Below are 27692 nucleotides of genomic sequence, written 5' to 3'. Positions count from 1 at the left end.
GATTTACTAGCTAAGGTTTTTAGTCCAGCTACTATATGACCTCTTCTTAGGTCAGCCATGCAATTAAATTACAAACAATATATATTTTAAGTAAACATCTGGAATTTTGGTAAGTCAATTACATAATATATATTTATATTCATTACAACTGACTTGGTAGACAGAGTTGAAGAAGAAAAGCACATGTCAGAGGCAATGCACACGACTATCTCATAGGCAGTGAAGAAAAACACAACAGCCTGGGGCCGTGCAGATAACTAACCTTTGATGACAACGGAAGATGTACACAGAGCAGAGCCTGCATCATTTGACACTTTGCACGTGTACAAACCAGCGTCGCCCATGCCCGCCTTCTTGACGTGCAGCAGCAGTATGTTGTTCTTGAATGTGATTTCACAGTTAGGAGTTGGATGTATCTCTACGTTATTCTTGTACCAAGCCGCAGTGATAGGCTGGGAACCGGCCACACGGCCCTCAAGTTTGAAAGAATTCCCTTCTGTTTCTTCTACTGTCTCTGAGAGCTTTCTAGTGAAACTTGGTGGGGTTAGCCGCTCTGTAAGAAATTGAAAGCACATATGAAGTGGAATCCAGACGTAGTTATTACCATGAGGTTTTTTTTTTTAATATTCTTGTACCAAGCCGCAGTGATAGGCTGGGAACCGGCCACACGGCCCTCAAGTTTGAAAGAATTCCCTTCTGTTTCTTCTACTGTCTCTGAGAGCTTTCTAGTGAAACTTGGTGGGGTTAGCCGCTCTGTAAGAAATTGAAAGCACATATGAAGTGGAATCCAGATGTAGTTATTACCATGAGGTTTTTTGTTTTTTTTTAAAAAGAAATCATCTTTTTTCATTAAAATTCAATGCTGACCAACTAAATAGACAATATCAGTGTGTGTCCCTAAACATTTAAACCTCCTCCCAAAGCTTATTCTAAATTGTTAGCTAATTTAAGGGATAGAAAATAAGGATAACAAATGGCCATTAACAGAACCAGATAGATGTAAAAATATAAAAGGGAGGTTGGTGTTAGGATTGTGCAGAATATGTAAAATTTTAGCGAAATACAGATGTAAAGAAATCACTTGTTCTCTAGAGAAACCTATATCTTTTTAATCATTTTATGCCATTTGTTTAAAGATGTGTCCTTAATTACATTTGTCCTAAAAACTGCACACTTAATATAGAATGTACAATGATGACGTTTTGTCAGACCACATGCAAAATAAACCATACCTTTTATATTAAGTTGAGCTGTGCAGGAGTCCTTTCCCACCTCATTCACAGCATGGCAGGTGTACTGTCCAGAATCTCCCTTGTCTACTTTCAGAATTGTCAGGTGGGCAGTGTTTTCCAGGTAACTAATCTGGTAGTTGCCACCACTTCGTATCTCTCGGTTGTCCTTGGCCCAGCTGACCTTTATCGGCTGTGTCCCAGTAACGTGGCACTCAAAGTCCGCGCTGTCTCCCACCACAGCATCCACAGGGGCAATGTGGATGTCAAAGAAGGGTGGGTTCTTCCCCTCTGAGGAGAGCAGAAAGACAAGGTTTCAGGCTCCCTGTCTGGACTATCCCAGTTTACAGAAATCATGATGTTTTCTCCCTAATTTTGTACTTGATTATAAACCTTTTCATTACAGAAATAGAAAGAGGTTTAAGAATCCACAAACCTGTGAGAATGAGTCGGGCACTAGAAGAGGCAGACCCTATAGGATTTGTAGCTGTGCAGGAATACTGGCCTGCGAGGCTCCGGTCTGTTTTAAAAATGTTGAGGGTGGCTACCTTATCTAAAAAGGATGTTTGTACATTTGGGCCATCTTTCAATGGCTTGCCATCCTTATACCAGGACACGGAGAGAGGCTCTGACCCAGTTACGGCACATTCAAAAACAACCGGCAGCCCAACTGTTTCTTGAACATCTCTCAATTGTCGAGAAAATGACGGTGGAAGTTTTTGCTCTGTAAGAACAGAATTAAAGTATTAAACACTTCTGGACATTTTACTGAATGTTCTCACAAATATTGTTAGATAGATAATGCCGTTTCTCCATTTCTACAAATGCATCAGGGGGTGTTAACATTTCTATAATAAACTTGGACCCAAAGGAAAATGTGCAAACTTTTGGAGCAAAAGTGTGTCACTCTTGAGGCCAGCCTAATGCACGGTAGGTGCAAAGCCAGTAGGGAACTTGACTGGCTTAGGTACATCTCCAGGTCTGCAGCAGGTCCTCCTACTTTTCAAGACTGCCTTCTAGCATTTTGAATGACACACTCAGAGGGTGGGATTTTAAAAATATGGTCCCTCGTGTTTCTGAAAGATTTAATTATAGAGCCAAAGGACTACATGATCCTTCCAACCGGAGCTTTAGTCATCTTATCTCTCTGGGAAGGCCATTAATTATAGGTGGAATGATATAAGCAGAAAATTTTGCATTTGGAAAGAATTTCCTAAAAGGAATGCTCTCATGAGATATTTTAAAGCTAGTTCCAAAGAAATACAAATTCGTTCACTTCTGAAATATTTCAGTCACCTTGAACAGTAAGGAAAGTTGAGGAAGAGACTTCTCCCACGCTGTTTTCAGCTCTGCAGATATATTCTCCGCTGTCCTGACTGCCAACCTGGTTGAAAACCAGTGTAGCAACATTGTTCCTGAAATGCATCTTGTAGGTGGCAGTGGGCCTCAGCTTCGTATCTCCTTTGTACCAGGACACCACAATTTCAGGGGTTCCAGCAAGTTGGCATTGGAAGGAGGCAGAATCTCCAACAGTCACCTTCACAGGCTCTAACTGCTTGACAAAATACGGTGGTTCTGCAGGCAAGAGAGATAATGAGTCATGAAGGAGACAGGCCAGTGTGCTTATTTATATATAAAGGTAGGAATGTACAGTCATAACCAACCTAGGATCTGTATTTGTGCCGAACAGGAGTCTTTTCCCGAAGCATTTTCAATGTAGCAGTTGTATTGGCCCGAGTCCTCCACTGCGGTGCTGGGGATTTCCAGGATTGAGGATTTTTCCGTTGTGGTTATGTTACACCTCTGAGACGGAGCAATATTTATGCCATTTTTCTTCCATGTAACTGAAATGGCGGGAGTTCCCGTGTACGTGCCTTCCAGGATCAGGGCTTTTCCTTTCTCTATGCTGTAATCGTTGAGCCTCTTCACAAATTTAGCTGGGGCTATAAACAAATGGGAGATGCGAAATCAAACACACATACACACAGAGGTCGGCTCGTCTATTAAGTCATGTATGTTCACCGTGAAGGTGCGGGGCATCAGACAAACCTTTGACGTGGAGGCGTGTTGTGCAAGAAGCTTTGCCGGCTTCGTTAGTGACGATGCAGGTGTATTCTCCACTTTGTGAGGTGTCCACATCAAACAGCTCCAGTTCGGCAACGGACTCTTCCAAAGACACATTGCACCTGTCCCCTGGCACTAGTTCGCTGCTGCCCTTGAACCAGCTGACACTGAAAGGAGGTGTTCCCTTTATGATGCTCGTGAAAGTTACATTGGCTCCAGTCAAAACATCCATGGCATCAGGTTTCTGAACAAAAGATGGCGGTTCTAAACAAAAAAAAAGCACACAGCAGAAAAACTTAGTATTTTGATTGGCGATGACCAAATGCTTACAAGTTATGAAATGCAGTTCTGTTTTTACTGCATTCTTAACACACCTCTCACAGTCAAAGGAGCACTGCATTCATCAGAACCAGCCACATTCGTAGCTACACAGGTGTAGTCACCAGCATCTGATTCTTCCAGCATGTTCACAGTTAAAGCGCACGTGTTATCTGTCAGGGTGGTCTGGTACTTCCTCCCACTGCTGATCTCATTTCCCTCATGGAACCATGAGACAGAGATTGGAGGCGATCCATAGACTTTGCACTCCATTACAACTGAAGAACCAGATAGACCATTCGTTTCTTTCAATTTTCTTGTGAATGAGGGAGGAATAGTTCGGTCTAAATGTGATGAAAGTCAAACAAACAAGGGACATCAGTTATAAAATGATTTGAAAAGAGATTTCCTGTCTTTTTGATTGGATAGACCTAGATCTCTTTGGCTCTTTTGCAAGGATATCAAAGAATTCCCTATAGCCGTGGTCAGCAAACTGCGGCTCGAGAACCACATGTGGCTTTTTGGCCCCTTGAGTGTGGCTCTTCTTAAGCCTTAGGAGTACCCTAATTAAGTTAATAACAATGTACCTGCCTATATAGTTTAAGTTTAAAAAATTTGGCTCTCAAAAGAAATTTCAATCGTTGTACTGTTGATATTTGGCTCTGTTGACTAATGCGTTTGCCGACCACTGCCCTATAGGGTCACACGATTGAAAGCCTTGAGGATCAGTGGGAAGGATGTGTTAGTTGACTTATTAGGGATGTTGGTCCTCTTTGCTGTGACTCATTATATGGTGAATTATTCAAGTGTAAGTGATAGTAGAAGACCACTTTATCCTTTTTCAGGAATTCAGTTTCATTCCTATAATTCCGAATTGTGAAATTTCTCAGTGAGCAAGGGATACAACTTTTGAACTCGGTCTTCTAACTCTAGGTATGTTACCTCTGATTTTACTGATTCAGAGGATGTCAGACCATGTAATGCTGTAGAAGATGGATCTTCCCCTACATATATATGTAAATCAGGAACTACATTATAATAACACTGCAATAAAAGCCTAACCAACCAACCTGACACTTGAACTGAGACTGTGCAGCTGTCTTTGCCAACGGGGTTTTGCACTTCAAAGCTGTATACCCCACTGTCCCTGGGGGATACGTTGATAATCTTAAGACCAGATACTTTGTTGAAGAAGCTTATTTTGTATTTGCTGTCACTTGTCAGTTCTTTTCCATCCTTAAACCACTTAGTACTGAGTTCAGGTGTGCCAGTGACTATGCATTCCAACGTACAGGTGTCTCCTGTGGTAACTTTTATGGATTCTGGTTTTTCCACAATTGCTGCAGGTTCTAAAACAAGATAAAATTGCATCCAAATTTTAAAATCAAATAGAAAAACGAAAGAAAATGTGGACACTGGTAAGTGTACACCATGTGTTCATCGTAACATCCTATTTGTACTGACCGAGAACGGACAGTGTAGCGAAGCACTCTTGCGTTCCAGCATCATTTTTGATCTGACAGGTGTACTTTCCAGCATTGGCTATTTCTGCTCTTGAAAAATGTAGGGTTGCAGTATTTTCTGAATAAGAAATCCATATGTTGTCACTTTCTCTAACAATTTCCCCCTTATCTTTGAACCACACCACTGAAATTGGCTCAGCGCCTTCAATAGTGGTCTGCAGCTGGACTTCTTCACCAACGACGGTAGAAATGTCACTGAGCTTTTTCACAAATCTTGGTGGTGCTGATGAAAAAGAGGCATATTATTGATTTAAAATGTGTGGGATTCATAGCATTTCCCTTAATCATGAATGCTAGTAATCAAAGAAGTGATAATGTGTTGTTTCCATATCTTAAATAAGAGGCATTCTTGGCGATTGTGAGCAGGGACACATTAGAGTTTGCAGTAAGAAGGAGGAGTTGAACGTTTTGTACTCTCCAGACTTATAAATCAAATCAAAACCTAGTGGAAAAATTGTCGAAGAGGATACTTGGTTCAATTTAGAAATGGGATGCACCCTAAACAAAAAGGTTTGGAAAGGAAAAAAAGGGAAAAGTAGAAGAGATAGCTAGTGATAAAGAACTGGACAACAGCAAAGGGGACAACAAGGCATGAATATTTGAAGAGAAAGAGTAAGTATAAGAGAATGAAGTCACTCTAACCTTTCAGAGTGATAGAACCAACACAAGTGTCACTCCCCACATCATTCGTGGCTTTGCACTGATATTCCCCAATGTCTGCAGTGTCCACATTCAGGATGTGAATACTTGTAAGGAAGTTCTCAGACATTATCTTGTACTTCTTGCCGCTCCTAAGTTCTCTCTTGTCTTTATGCCAAGAAACTTGAAATGGGGGAGTACCCTGAAGCTCACATTCAAGATGAACATCAGTTCCTTTCAGTGTCTCCATGGGACGAGGCTTTTTGCGGAAAATGGGTGGTTCTAAAATTGGAAGGTAATTCAGTTAGGAAAAAGGAAAGAAAAATTAGGATATATTCTGCAATATATAGTTACAAGTAAGATTCAGTTTTCTATTGTATTCTTTAAAAATTTTAAGACATCGATGGAAAGTCAAACAGGGTATTAAGAGGACAACTAGAGAGGAGGGGAGGCTACTGTGAAAAACACAAAAGAAGGGTAAGATCTGACCTTTAACTTTTAAGGAAGTGCTGCTGCTTGCACTGCCCGCTGCATTGCGGGCCTCACATGAGTAGTCGCCGCTGTCTTCAACACCGAGATGGTGCATTTCCAACACTGCCACTGAGTCAACGAATGACATTCTGAATTTACTGCTCTCTTGAATTTCAGTTTCATCTTTGTACCACGAAACTCTGATTTCTGGAGACCCTCCTATTTTACATTCGTATCTTGTGGATTCATCCTGCTTCACGATTCTTGAAGGTTCTAGCTTTTTAATGAACCTGGGTGGTTCTATGGAACCAAGAGGGAAAACATAACGTAAGGAATGGAAAAGATACATATAACTCAAGATGAAGTAAAAAGAGGAATCTCTGCCAATCAGAGAGGTTGTTAAACACATTTATTTTTACAAGCACCCACATCAAATATTTTTGCAAAAGGAAGAAAGAAACACATTGATTCCTTTTGTATAACCCTCTTCCCAATAAAAGAATCACTTGTCTAGTACACGATCGGAGGCAGCGTATGTATCTGTTGGCAGAAGCACTATGAGGCTCATGGGGAATAAGAGAGTTTGATTACTTTCTATGTGTAAATCAGTGGAGTTCTGTCTATTTCTGATGGTTGAAATATATCATTTATGCACCATAATAAGTCAGAATAGCAAATTGGGGTCAGCTATGCTAATATTTTTAAAGTGCCCCTTTCTCTTATAGGCTTTACATACTTCTTCAACTTTCATAATTTTCCTTTGAAGTGGGGAGGGCAATGCTTTCTTCATTAACTGAAGCAAAAAATTCAAGCTTAGGGAGATAACGATGGTTAGTTAAATGCCATAGAGCAGGTGGGCTGCTAACTCTAATTCTATTTGATTTAAAGATATTTATAAACCACCACCATCATAAAACTCCTTAATAATGCTCTATGGGTTGAGTGAAGTATTTAACCTCTGACAACAGCAGCCATGAACATACTATAGAAGGAAATGGCTGTCTTCCAAAATGTCAGATATTAATGTACTCCCCACCTCCCTGGCTTCCATCATCATCATCATTATTATTACATAGAGCAGGTGGGCTGCTAACTCTAATTCTATAAACCACCACCATCACAAAACTCCTTAATAATGCTCTATGGGTTGACCAGCAGTCCACTGAGTGAAGTATTTAACTTCTGACAACAATAGCCATGAACATACTATAGAAGGAAATGGCTGTCTTCCAAAATGTCAGATATTAATGTACTCTCCACCTCCCTGGCTTCCATCATCATCATTATTATTATTATTATTATTATTATTATATTTTTATTGGTTTCAGTGAAGAAGGGAGAGGGAGAGATAGATAGAAAATCAATGATGACAGAGAATCATTGATCGGCTGCCTCCTGCACACCTCACAATAGGGATTGAGCCTGCAACCTGGGCATGTGCCCTGATGGGGAATTGAACCGTGACCTCCCAGTTCATAGGTTGACACTCAACTGCTGAGTCATGCCAGCTGGGCCTTCCACGATTATTTAAGTGGGGTCAATGTAGGACAAGCTATTGACATAATTAATCTGGACTCTCCTTGAAGAGCTTGCGAGTCGGGGGCTCTGCTGTCCCTTACTGGGACAAAATCCATCCATTTAATAACTATTGGGGAAAATAAGTCATTTGAGATAACTTCCTTCAAGTTTTGATTTTCTTACAATTATGTGAAATTTTTTTGTTCACTCTCTGTCTATTTTTACCTTTTGAAAATGGATTTTCAGTCCACTTTAATAAAAAAATTTGATCCACATGATCACTTTTAATTACTTGACCATGATCCTAAACATAACTCTCAAGCACATTCTTCCTCTTAGATTTTAAGATATTGAAAATGGTAGAGACCATGCTACTTTACTCAAGCGAGTACCTTGTACACCCAGAAGAGCAGAACAAGAGTCTTTTCCAGCGGCGTTGCTCGCGTAGCAGGTATACTGCCCAGCGTCACCTTTGCCTACTTTGAGAACTGTCAGAGTGGCAGTATTTTCAACCAAAGTCATCTTGTAGTTGCCTCCAGGGCGAATCTCTCGGTTATCTTTGGCCCAAGTGATTTTGATTGGCGCAGTTCCAGTGACATGGCATTTAAAAGACCCACTTTCTCCAAGAGCAAGATCTACTGACACAGGCTTTAGATCAAAGAAAGGAGGCACTTCATGCTCTAAAAAGAATGAAGACCAACATGGTGACTTCAGTTTTCCTGCTCCCTGACACAGAGCAGAAACAAAGTGACGCCAGAGTTTGGTGGCCCAGAGCAGTGAAGCTCCTTAACAACGCGGAGGGTAATGTGATGAGCTACTCACCTGAGAGAATGAGCTTGGCACTGGATGAAGCAGTCCCAAGAGGATTAGAAGCTGAGCAATTGTACTGACCAACGTGGCTCTGGTCAGTTTGTAAAATCTGGAGAGTTGCTACATTATGAACAAAAGATGTTTGCAAATTAGAATCATCTTTCAAAAGCACCCCATCTTTGTACCAGGACACTTGAAGAGGTTCTGAGCCATTGATGCGACATTCAAAGGCAACTGGGAAGCCAAGAGTCTCATGGACGTCCTTCAGTTTTCTTGCAAAAGTAGGTGGAAGTTTGCGGTCTGTAAAGAAATTACAGATAGACCTTATTTGCAAGACAGAGTATATCTACAACATATTTCAGTCCATTCAAATTCTGATGTTTTTAAGAAAATGGATTTGTCAGCGCACAGCAAGACTTGTTAAGCAAAACCATCATCACCTTTGATAACAAGCACAGCTGAAGAAGCAACTGCCCCCACACTGTTTTCTGCCTTGCAGGTGTACTCTCCCACGTCACTGTGGTCCACCTTGTTGATTACTAAGGAGGCAACGTTATTTTTGAATTGCATTTTGTACGCAGGAGCAGATCGCAGCTTTGTGTGTTCTTTATACCAAGAAATTCTAATTTCTGGGGTTCCGTCCACTTTACACTGCAAAGTTGTAGGTTCTCCAATGGCTGCTTCGACATGTTCCAGAGGTTCAATAAAATAAGGTGGTTCTAAGGTACAAAGAGTGGTAGTCAATCAATCATGCTAACTAACAGAGGATTTGTAAGAGCAAGGAAAGAGAGCAATTAAAAAGAGGTAGCTGCCAACACACCTAAGACAGACACCAGAGCTTCACAAATATCTTGACCGGCCTCATTTTCTATCAGGCAACTGTATTGTGCATAATCCTCTACTGTGCTGTCGACAATTTCCAGTATGGTAGATTTTTCTGTCATAGTAACACTGCAATTCGGAGACTGTGCAAGAGGAAACTCATTCTTCATCCAGCTCACCGAGATGGGAGGCGTGCCGGTGTATGTGGCCTCAAGAACTATGGGACTTCCTGTCTCAACACTGAAATCAGCCAATCTTTTCACAAAGGTGGCTGGCTCTATAAGGAGAAAATATGAGGGTAAAATTGACGTCTTCAAATGAAGACTTAGGAAAAATTTAAAAGATACACAAATTGGAGTGCAGAGCAAACCTTTCACAAAAAGATGTGTGGTACAGGAAGCACTGCCAGCATCATTAGTAACGAGGCAAGAATAGTCCCCACTCTGCAATGGCTCCACCTCAAACAACTCCAGTTCCGTGACAGACTCTTCCAGAGAGATGGTGCAGGACTCCCCTGATACTAGTTCCCTGCTGCCTTTAAACCATTTGACCTTGAAAGGAGGGGTGCCTCTAATGACACTGGTGAATGTGACACTCATTCCAGGTAAAACTTCCACAGAATCCGGGGTTTGTTCAAAAGATGGTGGTTCTAGATACCCCAGGGGGAGGGGAAGATCAAGAGGAAAAGAGAAATCCAAGTGTGAGAGGTGTTTTTGCTATTTGAAGAAAAGGGAGCCAATTAGCGTTTTGGGGAATTTATCCGAAGAAACCCAAAGTACTAATTCAAAAGAAAATATGCATCCTATGTTCACTGCAGCATTATTTACAATAGCCAAGATTTGGAAGCAGCCCAAGTGTCCATCAGCAGATGAGTGGATAAAAAAGCTGTGGCACATTTACACAATGGAATACTACTCTACCATAAAAAGGAAGACAATTTTACCCTTTGTAACAGCATGGATACAATGCATGGATACAAAGCATGGATACAAAGCATGGATGGAGCTGGAGAACATTTTGCTAAAGTATTTCAGAGAGAGACAGGTACAATATGATTTCACTCATATATGGAATTTAATGAACAAAGTGAACTACCAAGCAAAATGGAGACAGACTCATAGAGGGAAGACAGACAGCTATGGTGGTGGTGGTGGTGGTGGTGAGATGGTCAGGGGGAATGAGCAAAAAAGAAAGCAAAAAGAGAGAAAACTCAGGGACTCAGACAACAGTGTGGTGACTGTAGGGGGAGGGGATGGATGGAGGTGCAAGAGGGAATAGAGGGGATAAATGGTGATGCAAAACATAAAATAAAATAATAATTTTAAGAAAAGAAAAGAGAGCCAAGACTCATAAATGAAGATGAAATAGAGAAATCCCACGCAAGGCAGGCACCGAGTCACGTGGAAGAGACGTAAGAAGCGGCAGCCTGACCCCTGCACACTGACCTTGCACAGTCAGGACTGCCGAGCACTCCTCAGAACCAGCCACGTTGGCAGCCACACACGTGTATGTGCCTGCGTCGGAAGGCTCCAGCAAGCTCAGATTCAAAGTACAGACATTTTCCGAAAAGCTGGGCTGGCATTTAGGCCCACTGACGATCTCATTTCCATCCTGAAACCAGCCAACAGAGATTGGGGCCGAGCCGGAGACTCGGCACTCCAAAACCACTGAGGCCCCCAGGGTGGCGTTCGTGTCTTTCAGCTTGCGGATGAAGGAAGGAGGCACAACTCGATCTATGTGGAGAAGGGCAGTTTTCTGTTTAAAGAGAAGCTTTATTTTCCAGGAAAAGCTATATAACCATAAACACCTCCTACGACTTACCGGAAATGTGAACAGATACAGTGCAGTTACTTTTACCAACACTGTTTTTCACTTCAAAACTGTACAACCCCCTGTCACTCATTTCTGCACAGGGGATCTTAAGGGAAGCCACTTTGTTGATGAACGTAATGTGATGTTTGCTGTCTGCAGATAATTCTCTTCCATCTTTGAACCACTTGGCTGAAAGTTCTGGTGATCCAGCCACTACACACTCTAGTGCAAAAGGATTTCCTGTAGTGACAGTCATGGGTTCTGGCTTCTCTACGATTCTGGCTGGTTCTAAAAGATGAAGTATAATTACATTGAAAATAAACTCACCGTACAAACTACACATATAATCAATATTGGGGAAGAGTAATATTTGTAGAAAATGATCATGGGTCAGTTAACCTGATTTTCCCCTTCTCAGGCTATACTTTGGTACTAACCTAGTACAGTCAAGACGGCGGAACATTCTTTCATTCCAGCATCATTTTTGATTTGGCACACGTATTTTCCGGCATGAGATGCTTCTGGGCTACTAAGTTGTAGGGTTGCGATGTTATCAACGAATGAAATCCTCGTGTTTTCACTCTCTCTGATGACTTCACCTCTATCTTTCAGCCAGACAACAGAAATGGGCTGGAAGCCTTCCACTACAGCCCGTAACTCGACAGCATCCCCAACAAGGGTTGAGGTGTCACTCAGCTTTTTCACAAATCGTGGAGGTTCTAATGAAAGAAATTTGTGGTTTAGGGGGAAAAAAATGAGAATCACACCCACATACATTATTGGTCAAGCAAGAAAAGATGAAAGGAGGAGACATACATGTTTGTGTCCATATATACAAACCTCTGAACTTGACAGTGCAGACGCACGTGTCACTTCCCACCTCGTTAGTAGCTTTGCAGTGATATTCTCCTACATCAGAGGCCTCAAGGTTAAGGATATGGAGACTTGTGTCAAAATTTTTTGAAGTAATTTTAAATTTCTTGCTGCTTCGAACTTGCTTCCGGTCTTTAACCCATATCACTTCAAATGGGGGTGTTCCCGAAATTTCACATTGTAAGATGACATCAGAACCTTTAAGGGCTCCTACTGGAGCAGGCTTCTGGGTGAAAACAGGAGGTGCTATCGGGGGGGAAAAAGATAAACAATAAAAACATTTGAGTACTAAAAAGGAAAAACAAATTAGAATCTACAATCATTAAGGAAGACTGGTGTGACCGTATAACAATATGCTAACTTAAGAAATGACAATTCATTAAAAACTAGTTTAAGAACTGCAAGCAAATACTCTTAACCAGCCTTGCTACTTTGGAGTTCATAACATTCCTGAGCAGGAAAGGAAATCAGATGGGAATGAGGAAAGACGTTCAGTGTGTCTAACCTTTCACGGTCAGCGCGGTGCTGCAGCTGGCGTCTCCCACACCGTTGTGAGCTTCACAGATATAGTCTCCGCTGTCCTCAGCACTGGCCTCATTGATGGTGAGCAGCGCCACGGAATTAACGAAGGACATGCTGTATTTCCAACTTTCGTGAAGCTCACTGTCATTTCGGAACCACAGAACTTTGATTTCTGGGGAACCACTTATTTTACATTCCAGTTGGATGGATTCTCCCTGCTTTGCAACTTTTGAAGCTTCTAATTTCTTAACAAACTTTGGAGGTTCTAGTGAATCAAAGGAAAAAAAAATGACATGTTTGTAGCTGAAGACCCTGTAAGTGCGTATTTAAACTGGTTTAGTAAGAATATCCTTCCTGAGAATTTTGTGATGAAATAAGTTGCATTTTCTATATTTTTAAAGAGAATTAAATTGGTAAGTTTATTTTGTAGTTTGAATTTATAAGTTAAAACATACAAGTTTTAGAAATGCTTGACTAAAGTTTAGTAATGATAAATCAGAATGCTATGGAACAGGAAAGAAGGGAAAAAGAGAATGGATAGTTGAAACAACATTTAACAAATACCAATTAAACAACACTTATTGGTAGGATTACACTTACCAATACACTAACTTAAAGAACAATATAAAGAGAAAACAGAAATTTGATTCATGTTACCTCCAACACAAATATACAAATTGTGACATGATCCAATTAGTTTATCCCCAAAATTTAAAAACTAAAGAAACTTTTACACAAACAGGGGAAAGAACAAACATTGGTAAATGCCACATAATGATACCTTTTACACTGAGTTGAGCTGAGCACATGTCTTTGCCAACATCATTGGTTGCTTGGCAAGTATACTGACCGGAATCGCCTTTGCCTACTTTAAGAATTCTCAAATGGGGAGTGTTTCCCACACATGTGATCGTATAATTTCCTCCAGGACGGATCTCCTTGTTATCTTTTGACCAAGTGATTCGCATTGGTTGAGCGCCAGTAACATGACACTCAAAGTCAGCACTTTCCCCAGCAATAACATCTATAGATACAGGCTTGATGTCAAAGAAGGGAGATTTCTTAGGTTCTAGAAGATGAGGAGAAAAGGCAAAATGTGTTTGTTTGTTTTTTGCTTTTGTCATTGGCCATTTCTACTTTGACAATAAGCAAAGGGTAACAGTTTGCAAAGAGAAAGATTGACATAAGAACAAACCTCTTGCTATCAGTCTAGCACTAGAAGATGCTGTTCCAAGTGGATTGGAAGCTGAGCAAGAGTACTGGCCAGAGTGACTCAAGTCAGTCTGCAAAATTTTCAAAGTTGCCACATTATCTACAAAGGATGTCTGTAGATTGTCATCGTCTCGCAAAAGTACCCCATCTCTATACCAGCTCACTTGGATGGGTGCAGAGCCATTTAATCGACAAGTGAGTGTAACTGGTAACCCAACAGTTTGTTCAATGTCCTTTAATTGCCTTGCAAAGGAAGGTGGGAGTTGACGCTCTGTAGGAAGACAAGTGATACTTGAGGCATTAGTTGATGAAATGAAAATTCCCTTATAAAGATAAAAGAGTTAAGATAAGGAAAAAAGACATTTGTTAATTTCTAAAATAACATCATCACCTTGAATTCTGAAGACAGTCTGAGAAGAAGCAGTTCCTATGCTATTTTCTGCCTTACATATGTACTCTCCACTGTCATTGAGATTCACTTTATTAAAAACAAGTGTGGCCACATTGTTTGTAAAGTAGGTCCTATATTCAGGAGTTGGCCGTAACTTGGTGTCTCCCTTGTACCAAGACACTGTAATTTCTGGTGTCCCAGCAACTTGGCACTGTAAAGAAACCGAATCTCCAACGGCTGCCTCCAGAGGTTCCAGTTCCGTAACAAAATAAGGTGGTTCTAAGGAAGAAAGGCTCACATTAGCAACTGGAATGAAAGAAAACCAAACAAACCACACTTCCTGTTAGATGAATGCTGATCAGTGAAGACAGAATAAGACAACACACCTAACGTAGACACCAGAGCTTTGCAAACATCCCTTCCTGCCTCATTTTCAATCTCGCAGGAATACTCTCCTGCGTCTCCTTTCGTGCTATTCAGAATTTCCAGGATGCAAGTCTTCTCTGTTGTGACTACGCTGCATTTTTCAGATGGGGTTATGGGAACACCACCCTTTTTCCATGTAACTGAAATGGGAAGTGTTCCAGTGTAGGTGCCCTCCAGAATGATGGACTTTCCTGGTTCTACAGAGTGATCGCTTAATTTCTTCACAAATGCAGCAGGTTCTGGTGAGTGACAAAGCACAGCAGTTAAACACAGTAAAAATACGAAGATATCAGTGTACAGAAAACAGGAAGAACAAATGCACTGGAGCAAACCTTTAACAAAAAGACGAGTGGTGCAGGATGTTTGGCCAGCACCGTTAGAAACCACACAGGTGTATTCCCCACTCTGAGATAGGTCGACATTAAATAATTCCAGTTCCGCTACAGTGTCTTCAAAATAGATGTTGCACCTGTCTCCTTTCACCAGTTCTCTGGCACCTCTGAACCAGCCAACCTTGAATGGAGGGGTTCCTCTGATAACACTTGTGAAGGTGACATTTTTGCCTGGTAGTACTTCCAAAGGTTCAGGTTCCTTCACAAAAGAGGGTGATTCTACATAGACATGGAGGACAATGAAAAGATCCTGTAAGCTTCTAACTTAAGTGCAATTCTGAATAAAAAAAGACGAGCACTTTCAAATGTGTGTCAACCTATATGTGCACCCAAAGAGGAATTTGTAAGAAACGGTTTGAGTGTCTAACACTGACCTTGTACAGTCAACACTGCACGACATTCGTCAGACCCAGCGACATTAGCAGCCACACATGTGTAATTGCCCATATCTGACATGTCCAGAGAATTCAGCTGCAATGTGCAGACATTATCTGAAAATGTGGTTTGGTACTTCGCTCCACTGACAATCTTAGTTTTCTCATGGAACCAGGCAACAGAGATAGGCGATGATCCGGCTACTTTGCATTCCAAGATGCAAGAAGTCCCCAGCACCCCACCAGTATCTTTCAGTCTCCGTGTGAAAGAGGGAGGAACCATTCGGTCTGTGTGAGGAAAGGCGAGAGATGCATCATGATTTGGAAGAATAGAAGACTCTTGAGAGAAGAAAATTTGAAAGGAATTTGCATGAGCAATGGGAGGAGTACATCGGCACTAACCTGAGACATCGACCACAGCTGTGCAGCTGCTTTTTCCAACATTATTTTGAACCTGGAAAGTATATGTGCCTGCATCTTGCCTTTCAACGGAGAGAATCTTTAAAGAAGAGACTTTGTTGTAGAAGCTAAATTTGTGTTTTTGGCTGCTGGTCAACAGCTTTCCATCCTTGTACCATTCCACTGAGAGTTCAGGAGTGCCAGCCACCTTACACTCCAGAGTGCATGTTTCCCCTACAGTCACTGTCATGGGTCCTGCCTTTTCAACAATGACTGCAGGCTCTGAAATAAAATTCAACAGTCATGTGTCAAGGTCTGGTAGAGGTATCTCTACTATCTTGATGTCTACTTTCAGATTCACTAAGATTGTTTATTCCAATGAGATGCTTATGTGAGGCCTCTCTCTCTAGATTCAAAATGTGATTTCACACTGTCGTGAGTTATTATTGTAGGAGGTATTATTAAGAAATAAGTTTGTGCACTAGTTAATTTCCAAAACAATTCAGATAATGTAGATTAGAATATGTACATTGATTTGCACTTGACATTGAAAGCAAAGGCTACATGTTATTTTTGATTACTTGGTATTTTTGCTCTACTTTCAGGTACAAAAGACAGATTTTTGGAAGTTGTCAGTCAAACAATTAAAAATTGAAATTTAACATGCCCAATGATGAAAGTGGCAAGTTTTTCTATCACTTTGATCTTTGCTGTTCTTGCCAGCTTTAACAACTAGTACTTGGGAAATAAAATGTCATGCTGGACTTATAATTTTTTTTACAGGTAACTAAAGATTGTCATGATTACATCTGTTAATCCAGCAAGAAATGTAGTATGTAAACACTAAAACAGATGGCTATATTTTGTTAGAATCACAGAGTTTTGGAAGATTTATTAGATTCCCTAAACCTTTCAAATAGATGAGGGTGGATAATATAGCTCTAGAAGAAATTCTGAGGCGATTCTACCAGTAACTCTTAGTAACTCTCTCAGCATTTGACACCCCTTTCTATCAGGGGATTATTGTACCATATTGTACCAACCTAGAACAGTCAATGTGGCCATGTTCTCCCTCATTCCACCATCATTCTTGATTTGGCAGATATACTTCCCAGCATTAGCTGGTTCTGCTTTTGCAAACTGTAGAGTTGCAACATTTTCCACAAATGTAATTCTGATGTTTTCACTTTCTCTAATCACTTCCTCCTTCTCCTTAAGCCACTGGACAGAAATAGGCTGGACGCCTTCTATAGATGCTTGTAGCTCAGCAGGCTCCCCAGCTACAACGGTGAGGCTGTTCAGCTTGGAAACAAATCTTGGTGGTTCTGAACATGGAAAGACGGATGGAGATTGTTCAAAAGGCCGTCCAGATAATGGAACAGAGAAAAAAAATAAGCATTTTGCACATTCCTGCCACTTCTGCCACAAGCAGGAAATATGCTTACCTTTTAATTTTACAGTGCAAATGCAAGTGTCGCTTCCCACTTCGTTCTGTGCTTTGCAGTGGTATTCACCAATGTCTGAAGTTTCGACATTGAGAATGTGAATACTTGCATGGAAGTTTTTGGATGCAATCTTGTATTTCTTGCTACTTCGGAGTTGCCGCTTGTCTTTGTACCACACCACCTCAAATGGTGGTGTTCCTGAGAGTTCACACTCAAGACTAACTTCAGTGTTTTTAAGGGTTTCTACTACAGGAGGGAAGCTGCTAAAGACAGGCGGTTCTGTAAAAAATAAGAGTTTCTTATGAATTGGGCTATTTAATTTCATAGAATATTTTTATTTCTTTGTTTTTAAATTGGAAGAGCCAAGATACTATAATGGGGAAGTGGTGTCAAGTGCTACTGCTTGTAGTGAGGATAACAGCTTCAGAGTGGCCATTAGCCTTTATAAAATCACTCAACTTCATGGGGCAGAGAACCTAACTGTCCTTACTAAGCAGTTCAACACTGTCTACTCCATCTTACTTATTTATCTTGGACTATAAAGGTTGATGTGCAAGCTGTAAAAATCTAATCAAAAGAGAAAAACACAACCAAACAAAGCCAAAACCCCAATTATATTCATTAATATGATTTGCATGAAGTATGGAATCCTGACTTCAGGAATAAACTTTTGTATACAACTGAGAGACTCAGAAGTCATCACAACATTTGTGATCTGAGTCTTTGGCTTCAAAAAATGGTTACTGCGTTAACCATAACATAAAAAAATGTGGACTTTGTGACAAAAATATTGGAAAATGGCAGTAGAAAATACTAGTATTATTTGCACCAATGTATAGTGATATAATTTTATAAAAATATGAACTGATTCTTGAGAGAAAAGAATATATAATTGTTCTGTTTTAAATATAAGGTTAAAACCTATATTGCTTGCATCTTGTATACCAGTAGTAAATATTCCTTGTTATTAATGATAAATATTATACTGAGGATAATATATTTACAAATTGATTAAAGGCAAAATTAATTTTAAAATGCCTACTTTGGTGTTTTTGCATGTTTTTGAAACATCAAATTTGAACTCCTTGGCTAATGTGTTGCAATTATCAGAATTATGGCATTGAAATAACCAAAAAATATCTCAGAATGATTGGCTGCATGTAAGTAAATCTTAAGAAGAAATAACATTTAAAAAGGGAAATAATACCAGTTTGGGAAAATAGTCTATGAGCTCAAATGGAAGCTAAAGTGACGGTAAAGGAATAAAGAGCTATGTCTGGGGAGGGCTGTGGTTCTGTATTTATCACTGGCTGGGAGTTCATGTTCATTTCTGTACCACACAACTCTGATTTCTGGGGATCCAGTGATCTTGCATTCAAGTCGTGCTGAGTCACCTGCTTTCACTATTTTGGATGTTTCTAATTTTTTTACAAACTTTGGTGGTTCTAGAGAGTGAAAGAAAGAGGAGATTATGAGGGAACAGATACAAATAACAAAAGTTCAATCAAATAGTATGTTGAAAAGAGCAAAACACACGACCAATGCCTGGCAGATATAGTGTACTGTGTTAGAAAGAAGAGTACGCTCCTGAATGGATAGATGCACTGTGACAGATCACAGAAAGGACCACAGGTTAGACAGAAACATAAAACAATCAAACCTGCACACCTGTCACAAGCAACATTGTAGTACAAGAGTCGCTACCAACATCATTGGTAACTTGGCAAGTATATTGTCCTGTCTTGGAAGCATCCACTGAGTAGAGATTTAAGAAGCTAGTTGACCCTTCTAAGCCAATGAAGCATTTAGGTCCAGGGGCAAGTTCCACATCATCCTTAAACCACTTTATTTTGAATGGTGGTGTTCCTTTTAGAACTGCTTTAAATTCCACTGCAGAATCAGGTATGGCTTGTTGGCGCCCAGGTTTCACTAGGAAGCTTGGTGGTTCTACAGGTTATTAAGAGAAACATATTAAATTAAACCCCTTTAGTTCAATTATTTTGACAGTTTTATGGACATATAAGAAAACCTTATTGAAAAGAGGTAATGACTGAATATTTCTTGAACTCAATACATACGTATCTAAAGAAACAGAATTATTGAGACTCTTAGCTCTAAAGGACACAAGGTAAGAGTGATGCACTTTAGAAGCAATTACAAAGAAGAATCAAGAAGAGGTAAAGAAATCCCAACCTTTCACAGTTAAGATGCCACTGCATGCATCATCCCCTGCGACATTTGAGACCTTGCATGTGTAATTCGCAGTGTCTTCTAATTCCAGGTTGTAAACTTCCAGGGCCACGGTGTTCTCGTGACAGACCAGTCTGTGTTTTGCACTTGTAGATATTTCTTTTCCATCCTTAAACCACTGAGCACTAATGGGAAGTGAGCCAGAAACCTTGCACTCCATATGAATAGAAGAGCCCAGAACTTTATCCATTTTGGTTAATTTTTTGGTGAACGATGGAGGGATATTTTGATCTGTCCAATGCAAACAGCAAAACACATTCATTAATATGTTGCCAGTTGTTTACAAAGGACATAATATAAACAACAGAAGCCGGCTGGGGCCAAGGTACCAACCTAGCACATTCAGGTAGGCATCACAGCTACTGCTTCCAAAGTCATTTTCCACCTTGAAAGTATACTGACCACTGTCTTGCTTCATTACCGACTGAATCCTAAAACTGGCCACATTATTTTCAAAACTCATCGTAAAATATCTACTGGGCACAATTTGCTTCCCATCTTTAAGCCATTTCACTTTGAGTTCTGGTGTTCCAGCCACAACACACTCCAAGGTCACTGGGTCTTTCTCAGTGACATCAACGGATTTAGCCTTCTCTAGGATTTGAGCAGGCTCTGCAGCAAGAATTGAAACGTGGATGAGTTGCACTGACAATTCCACCAGAGATAGGGCATGATTATGAAAGGGTCTCCACAGACTAACTCCAAAAGGGAATAGCTTACAAACCTTGTACTAAAAGGAAAGCATAACACCTCTCAACTCCTGACTCATTCTTGGCTTGACACGTGTACCTCCCGCTGTGCCCGTTATCCACAGCTCTGATCTGAAGCTTGGCCACGTTATTCACAAAGGAAATATGAATGTTATCATCTTCGTCAAGGATCTGATCATCCTTCAGCCAGGTTATGGAAATGGGAGGAGAGCCTGCCACGGTGCTCTGAAAAGTGGCAGAACTTTTCAAAACAGTAGTGATGTTTTCTATCTTCTTCGTGAACGATGGTGGTTCTGTGTAGACAGTGTGAAAAGAAGAGGCATATTTGAACTCCTACCCATCATCACAAAATTAAAGAGCACTGCAGAATTTTTCTTGGGCAGCCTGCTTCTTGTGAGTGCAACTGACCTTTGAGGGAGACTCTAGCATTGCCAGAACAGCTGCCGCCTTCATTGGACACAATGCACTGGTATTCCCCAGTGTCTGAGGGGTCGCACTTGGTTATGTGCAGATTAAACACCGACACTCTGTCAGTCAGGGTATACTTTTTGCTGCTTCGAATTTCCTTATTATTCTTCAGCCAAGTGACTTCAAACGGAGGTGTTCCCATAACTTCACACTCCAGCTCCACGTCACTATCTTTCACTACTTCCACGGGCCTCAACTCCCTGATAAAGGTGGGAGGCTCTAAAAGTTCAAAAGGAAGACAGAGACTAGCTTACTCAAGGGAAGACCCACGGCCTGGCCAGCAGCACAGCCAACATGGAAAACAGAGCCAGTAACAAACCTTTCACTTTCAATTCGATGCTGCAGCTTGCGGTGCCTGCATCGTTACGAGCTTCACAGACATAGGTCCCACTATTTTCTACCCTGGCTCCGGAAATTTGGAAAGTGGCCAAACCATCGATGAAGGAAATGCCATGTCTCTCAATGGCTGTTATTTCATTCCCATCCAGATACCAAGAAACTCTGATTTCAGGAGTGCCTGTTATTTGGCATTCAAATGTTGTAGACTGTCCATTCCTCAGTGCTAATACTGGGCTGGGCTTCTTAATGAATTGAGGAGGTTCTAAAGACGGACGGTGGGGAAGGAAAGTGTGATGTTGAACATTTTTAAAAACAAAGTAGAAAATCTAGGCAAGCAAGAAAGTGAGAAGATGGAGAGACCAGACCTTTTACAAAGAGAGTGGCTTTACTGGTTGCTATGCCAACATCATTGCTCAGTTGACAAATGTAGGTCCCAGAGTGAGCGGCTTTGGCTGAAAAGAGCTCTAGCACGGTGGAGGTGTCATCCTTCCAGACTGAGCGAGCTGCTCCCGAGTGCAGCTCTTTGTTATCTTTAAACCACTTAATTGTCATGGGCGCAGTGCCACCCACAAGAGCCTTTAACTGAACCCTTGTGTTGGGATTGACATCTTGCGACTGTGGTTCTTCCACAAAGTAAGGGGGTTCTGAGGTGAAAGAAAGAGAAGCAAAAGAAGAAGGAATATTTGTTTTAGAGCAGGGCAATACAGGTGAGAATCGAGAGATGAGACAGCAATAAGTTCCTGAAAGGTAGAGATAAAGTTGCCGACCTTTGACAGTCAGATGGCCGCTGCACTGGTTGTGTCCTGCCTTGTTGGTGGCAGAACAAGTGTACGTCCCAGTATCGGTACTTTCCAGATGCCTGATTTCCAAGAAGGCAGTATTGTCATGAAAAGAGAATTTGTATTTTTCACTAGCTGAAATTTCCTGGTCATCTTTGAACCATTGGATACTTATGGGATGTGACCCAGACACTATACATTCTAAGTCAATAAAAGACCCTTTAATGCTGTCCATTTTCTTCAGCTTTTTAGTGAATGAGGGAGGTATTATAAGATCTATGTAATAAAAAAGCAAAAACAAAAAAAATTGTTAGGTCAATCCACCAATTTATATCTTCTCTAAAAATTGTAAGAGATGAAGGAGCATAGAAATGCCCAGTTCCTCCCCATGAAAAAGCAATACCAACCTAACACATTAATGCGAGCCTTGCAGCTGCTTCTCCCAACATCATTTTGAACCTCAAAAGTATATTCTCCGCTATCTGTCTTTTCTGTAGAAATAATCTTCAGTATAGAGACTGTGTCAGTGACACTGATTTTATATTTTTGGCCCAGGGTCAGTTCTTGGCCGTCTTTAAACCATTTGGCTGTAATCTCCTTAGTCCCTGAAAATTTAACCTGCAAAGTGGCTGGGTCTCCTTGGGTGACATCTATAGACACAGCCTCCTCGGTGATTGTTGCAGGTTCTGTAGAAAACAAAGGGATAGGTGTGGGCTGTGAATCGCTCTGCTGAAAGGCGCATATCTGCACTTTTTCCTAAAACCCATGGTTGACTCTCTAAACCAACCTTTTACTGAGAGTAAGGCAGAACATCTTTGTATGCCTGCATCATTTTTGGCCTGACAGACATATTTCCCATCATGCTTGACTTCGATGCCACTGAGGTACAGGCTGGCCACATTGTTCTCAAAGGTCATTCTTATATTATTGTCTTCGGTGATTTCATCGTTGTCTTTTAACCAAGTCACTGCGATTGGCAGGGAGCCTTTCAGCATGGCCTGGAAGGCAGCGGTGCCTCCTCGAAGGGAGCTGGTGCTCTCGATCTTCTTTACAAAGGTTGGTGGTTCTAATAGAAGAATGAAGCCTCAATCAATCAACTAGGTCTATAGAAAAACTGGCTTAAAAATGAGTTGACTCCGCAGAAGAGCTAGTCGGTCATTTGAACCAACACTAACCTCTGAGCGTCACCCTGGCACTGCAGGTGCTGCTGCCCACATCATTGCTCGCCCGACACTGGTATTCACCAGCATCAGCAGCTACAAACTTGAGGATCTGCAGGCTAACCATTTGATCCTGAAGAAAGGTTTTATACTTTCTACCACTCCTCAGAGTTGTGTTATCTTTGAACCAAGTGATCTCAAAGGGAGGTGTGCCTGCCACCTCGGCCAGCAACATGACATCATACTCCTTCAACACTTCAACTGGCTTAAATTCTTTGGTAAAGTAAGGCGACTCTATAGTGGGAAAGGAATTATTTTGAGTTAATGGCGGAGGAATCTGTGCTATGGACCACAATTTTGGTAACATAAGGGTCAAGGTGAACACAAACCTTTGACTATTAAAATGCTACCACAGTGGTCACTGCCAGCCTCGTTTTGAGCCTCACACATATATTCACCGCTGTCTTCGACGGCGACATCTGTAAGTCTTAGAACTGCAGTGGACTCCACAAAAGACATTTTGTGTCTGCTGCTGTCCTTAATTTCTCTATCGTTTACAAACCATGTTATTTTAATCGGAGGGGTACCAGTGACTTTGCAGACTAGCTGGGTGGCATCTCCTTTCTTTAAGAGCTGTGATGGCTCTAATTTTTCAACAAATGTGGCAGGTTCTACGGAAGGAAAGAAGTTATTAAGAAACGTGAGAAAGAGGTAGCGACTTATAACAATGGCAGCACAAAGATGTCCAGAAAACACTGCAAACCTTTTACAAACAAGTTTGCACTGCATTCCACGCCTCCGGCGACGTTGCTGACTTTACAGGTATATGTGCCTGAATCGGAGGTTTTTACTGAATAGAGTTCCAGGGAACTTTCTAAAGCTTCTTTGGTAATATAGCAGCTTCCACCGGAAACCAGCTCTTTGTCACCCTTAAACCATCTGATGGTGAGAGGAACAGACCCTTGGAAGGTGCTCTTCAGGCAGACTGCTGAGCCAGGCAGAACATCCTTGGATGCGGGTTTAGTTACAAAACTGGGTGGTTCTAAAGAAGGGGTATAAGAAAGAATTTCAAAGAGTTAAGAGGCACGATCTAAGGGAGATGTCTTAATTTGAACATCGTCTATAGTTAAGAATGAAACGCAGTCTCCATCCGACCTTGCACAATCAGGGCTCCGCTGCTGTCCTTGCTTCCCACGGAATTCGTGGCTCGACAGGTGAAATTCCCTGCGTCATTCATGTCTATTCTGCTTATCTCCAAAGAGGCGGTGCCTTCCACAAACGCTATTCTGTATCTGTCAGAAGAAGCTATTTCTTTGCCATCCTTAAACCAGGACACCCTCATGGGGAGGGAGCCAGCGATTTTGCAGTCCAGCCTGCAGGTACCGCTGACAACACTATCCATGTTGCGTAGGGGTTTGGTAAAAAACGGCGCAATGTCTCGATCTGTTCATGGCACAAGAAGGGAAGAAAGGTCAATGTGGAAAAGTGTTGGTGATTTTTATTTTTGGTTGTTTGCCGGTTTTCAAAGGAATATGAGGCACAGGTTTCTAGAGATACTAACCTAGGACAGTGAAAGTTGTCTCACAGGAGCTGCTGCCCACCTCGTTGGAAATTTCAAACATGTATTGGCCACTATCGTGCAGCTCGGCTGAATAAAATTTGAGTTGGGCAACGTTGTTTTTAAAACTTATTCGATACTTTTTACTGGCCACCAAAGGTCTCCCGTCTTTGTACCATTTGGGCGTGAGTTCTGGGGTGCCTGTGACCGTATACTCCAGGGTGGCTGGGTCTCCTGCTGTCACCTGGATCAGTTCTGCTCGCTCAACAATTTTGGCAGGTTCTACAATGGCATTAAATAGTTAACATTCCAAGATGTGTGTGAGGGTTTTATTTTTAAGTGGAAATAGTGATTCAAAGTTAAAATGTTCCTACACGAACCTTTAACTATTAATTCCCCAACAGATGTTTGGCTTCCGGCTTCATTCTCAGCCAGGCATGTGTATTTGCCACCCAGACTAATCTGAACATCAGGGATTATCAAGACCGCGACACCTTTGGAAAAGCTCATTTTGATTTTCCCATCTTCTTTGATGATCTCTTGTCCTTTCATCCATGAGACAGAAATGGGTTCTGACCCTCTCACAGCAGCTTGGAAGGTAACAGTTTGTCCTGCTAGTGCGGTAAAGTCATCTACTTTCTTTACAAAGGTTGGTGGTTCTAGTCAAAGAAAGAGAGTATATACAAAACGTATCATTCCCAAACACTTTCCACCCCATATATATTTAAATGTTTTATCTAGATTACACTTATCTTGTCCAATATGCTATTCCATACTGTTGGTTAATTAGAAGAAGAAATAAAATTTAAGAAGAATTACAATTTTATCCAAGAGAAAGAAGCATAGAAGATAGATGGTTATCAGTCAACAAAATAGCCTTTGATGTAATTCACTTTTGTTATCAGAGATTAAATATTTACACCCATCTCCGGATTAACACTGGATGAAAGTCACTGATTTTGTCCCCAAGGTCCCAGGTCAAACCAAAGGCAAAACGTATTATGAAAGGTTAAGATAAGATGGGAAACAACCAGTTTTCTTTCCACAGTTAAGAAAGCTATTTGGACAATTTTTTAAAGAGGCATCAGTTTTTCAAACACTGACCTTTCAGTAAGTGTGTTGCGCTGCAGCCACACTTGCCGACTTCATTAGCAACAACACATTCATATTCACCAACGTCCGCACTATTAAAAGAAAAGATCTCCAGAGACACAAGAGACTTCTGAGAAAACAACCTGTACTTTTTACTACTTCGAATTTGCTTCTTGTCTTTGAACCAGCTAATTTCAAACGGTCCCGTGCCCGAGATTTCACACTGAAGGAGGGCATTTGTTCCTCTCACTATATCTGCAGGCTCAAGAGTTTTGATGAAAGAAGGAGGTTCTACAAAAGTACGAAAGCATTGTGTAAGTCATGTGTCACCCACAATTATGAAGAAAATTTTTTCTCAGAAAAGCAATGGGCTGTAACCGAGCACACAAACCTTTGATAACTATTTCAGCACTGCAGCTGTCACTACCAACATCATTCACTGCTTCGCATGAGTAACTCCCACTGTCTTCAACTTTTACATCGGTAATATTGAGTACAGCCTCCGAATTGACAAAAGACATTCGGATTGTGTTACTCTCATTAAGTTCTTTGTTATTTTTAAACCAAGTGACCTGGATCACAGGGGAGCCTTTCAGCTTGCAATGGAGGCGTGCTGATTCACCAGGGAGCATTAAGTAAGAGGGGTCCACCTTCTTCACAAAGGATGGTGGCTCTACGTGAAGTTAACAAGAAGAGAAAAAGGAAATGATGTCTGCAGCATGAATTCCACAAACGATGAGTAGACGTATACAACAAAAACACAACAAACACAAAACATCTGCATGAAATGTTTGAAAAGGTTGTGGTGCTTACAATACCTTTCCATGTTTCCATGATTCTAAAACACATTTCCAGTCTCTTGATTAAAACACACACACACACACACACACACACAAACAAACCAACCCAAGCCAACTCTACTTACACAAAGAGCAATTTCATAAAAGATTAGTTAAGGATTGCCTAGACACTTGAAGTTCTTAGAAGAAATTTTAAGCAAGTGTTGTTAATGGCAGATAGTTTGAAAACTAAGTGAATTCTGAAGAAGATAGAAAAAATAAAATCAAACAATGCCAGGATTTCCCCAAACCAGAAGGTTTGTCTGGATGAAATCATTTCAGTAACGCAATGTACTGAAATGTTTATCAACAGTTTTTCATCCTTTCAGGGAAGGATGAAAAAAATACCATCCACACATGTCTTACCTCTGATCGTTACTGTCGCAGAAGAGGAACTGCTCCCAGCCTCATTCGAGGCTGTGCAAACATAGGTTCCTGAATCTTTTAGTTTGGCAAGAGGGATCTCAAGGGATGCTATTTTATCTTCAAAATAGATCTTATAATCTTTCCCAGCTGGGAGTTTTTGCCCATCTTTATTCCATGTCACTGTGACTTTTCTGTCTTCATCTACTTGGCATTCAAGGTGGATCTTCTTATTGATAGCTGATTGCACAGGCTCTAACTCCTTAATGATATGTGGTTTGTCAATTATGATTAACTCTGCTTGGCAGATGTCGGCTCCAAACTTGTTAGAAGCCATACAAGAGTAAACGCCTCTATCTTGAACTGTAAGGTTTGAGAGTTCTAAAATGTGCTTGTTTTCTGCATCTGAAATCTTGCGGTTAGGGGAAGGTGGCAGAGCAACACCATCTTTCTGCCAAATGGTTTCAATCACGGGAGTCCCTGTCACTGTGCAGAGGAACTTGGCTGTCTTACCCACAAAGGTTGTAACGGACTTAGGTCTGGAGAAAAAGGTTGGTGGATATGCCTCTGAAAAAAAAATGTTTTCAATATTATATTTTGTCCCCACCAAAGCTCTTGCTATAATTACATATTCCAAGTAAAAAAAAAAAGATGAGTTATATCTTCAGATAAACATGAGACATTATTTAAAATAAGGTACACATTGAGACGGCATGGAGGGACCTGGAGAGTATTACGCTAAACAAAATAAGCCAGTCAGAGAGAGACAAGTGTCACATGATTTCACTTACATATGGAATCTAATGAACAAAACAAACTGACAAACAAAATAGATCCAGATATATGGAAGCATGGAACAGACTGACGGATATCAGAAAGAGGGGTGGGGTGGGG

The 27692-nt window shown here is 41.0% G+C and overlaps 1 protein-coding gene across 1 annotated transcript in view; it reads right to left on the bottom strand.

Moving 5' to 3' along the window:
* Nucleotides 1–27692, bottom strand: part of TTN (titin) — a 283199-nt gene that overhangs the window by 177653 nt on the left and 77854 nt on the right. Inside the window, 50 exon segments of the mRNA XM_015561820.1 lie at nt 263–553; nt 1233–1520; nt 1666–1953; nt 2526–2804; nt 2894–3172; nt 3279–3557; nt 3668–3955; nt 4682–4960; nt 5076–5357; nt 5777–6055; nt 6263–6544; nt 8155–8442; nt 8585–8872; nt 9013–9291; nt 9393–9671; nt 9765–10043; nt 10840–11127; nt 11216–11494; nt 11644–11925; nt 12047–12325; nt 12585–12866; nt 13383–13670; nt 13797–14084; nt 14205–14483; nt 14591–14869; nt 14963–15241; nt 15397–15684; nt 15799–16077; nt 16839–17120; nt 17241–17610; nt 18528–18685; nt 18909–19187; nt 19434–19721; nt 19824–20102; nt 20215–20493; nt 20609–20887; nt 20988–21269; nt 21373–21651; nt 21775–22062; nt 22194–22472; nt 22574–22852; nt 22962–23240; nt 23336–23617; nt 23710–23988; nt 24102–24389; nt 24508–24786; nt 24885–25163; nt 25609–25887; nt 25988–26269; nt 26802–27365. Coding sequence (XP_015417306.1) covers nt 263–553; nt 1233–1520; nt 1666–1953; nt 2526–2804; nt 2894–3172; nt 3279–3557; nt 3668–3955; nt 4682–4960; nt 5076–5357; nt 5777–6055; nt 6263–6544; nt 8155–8442; nt 8585–8872; nt 9013–9291; nt 9393–9671; nt 9765–10043; nt 10840–11127; nt 11216–11494; nt 11644–11925; nt 12047–12325; nt 12585–12866; nt 13383–13670; nt 13797–14084; nt 14205–14483; nt 14591–14869; nt 14963–15241; nt 15397–15684; nt 15799–16077; nt 16839–17120; nt 17241–17610; nt 18528–18685; nt 18909–19187; nt 19434–19721; nt 19824–20102; nt 20215–20493; nt 20609–20887; nt 20988–21269; nt 21373–21651; nt 21775–22062; nt 22194–22472; nt 22574–22852; nt 22962–23240; nt 23336–23617; nt 23710–23988; nt 24102–24389; nt 24508–24786; nt 24885–25163; nt 25609–25887; nt 25988–26269; nt 26802–27365 — 14349 coding nt within the window.

Source organism: Myotis davidii, unplaced genomic scaffold (assembly GCF_000327345.1).
Source record: "Myotis davidii unplaced genomic scaffold, ASM32734v1 scaffold370, whole genome shotgun sequence".
NCBI lineage: Eukaryota > Metazoa > Chordata > Mammalia > Chiroptera > Vespertilionidae > Myotis > Myotis davidii.
Note: the sequence above shows the minus strand (reverse complement) of the source record. Positions and strands in the feature narration are given on the sequence as shown.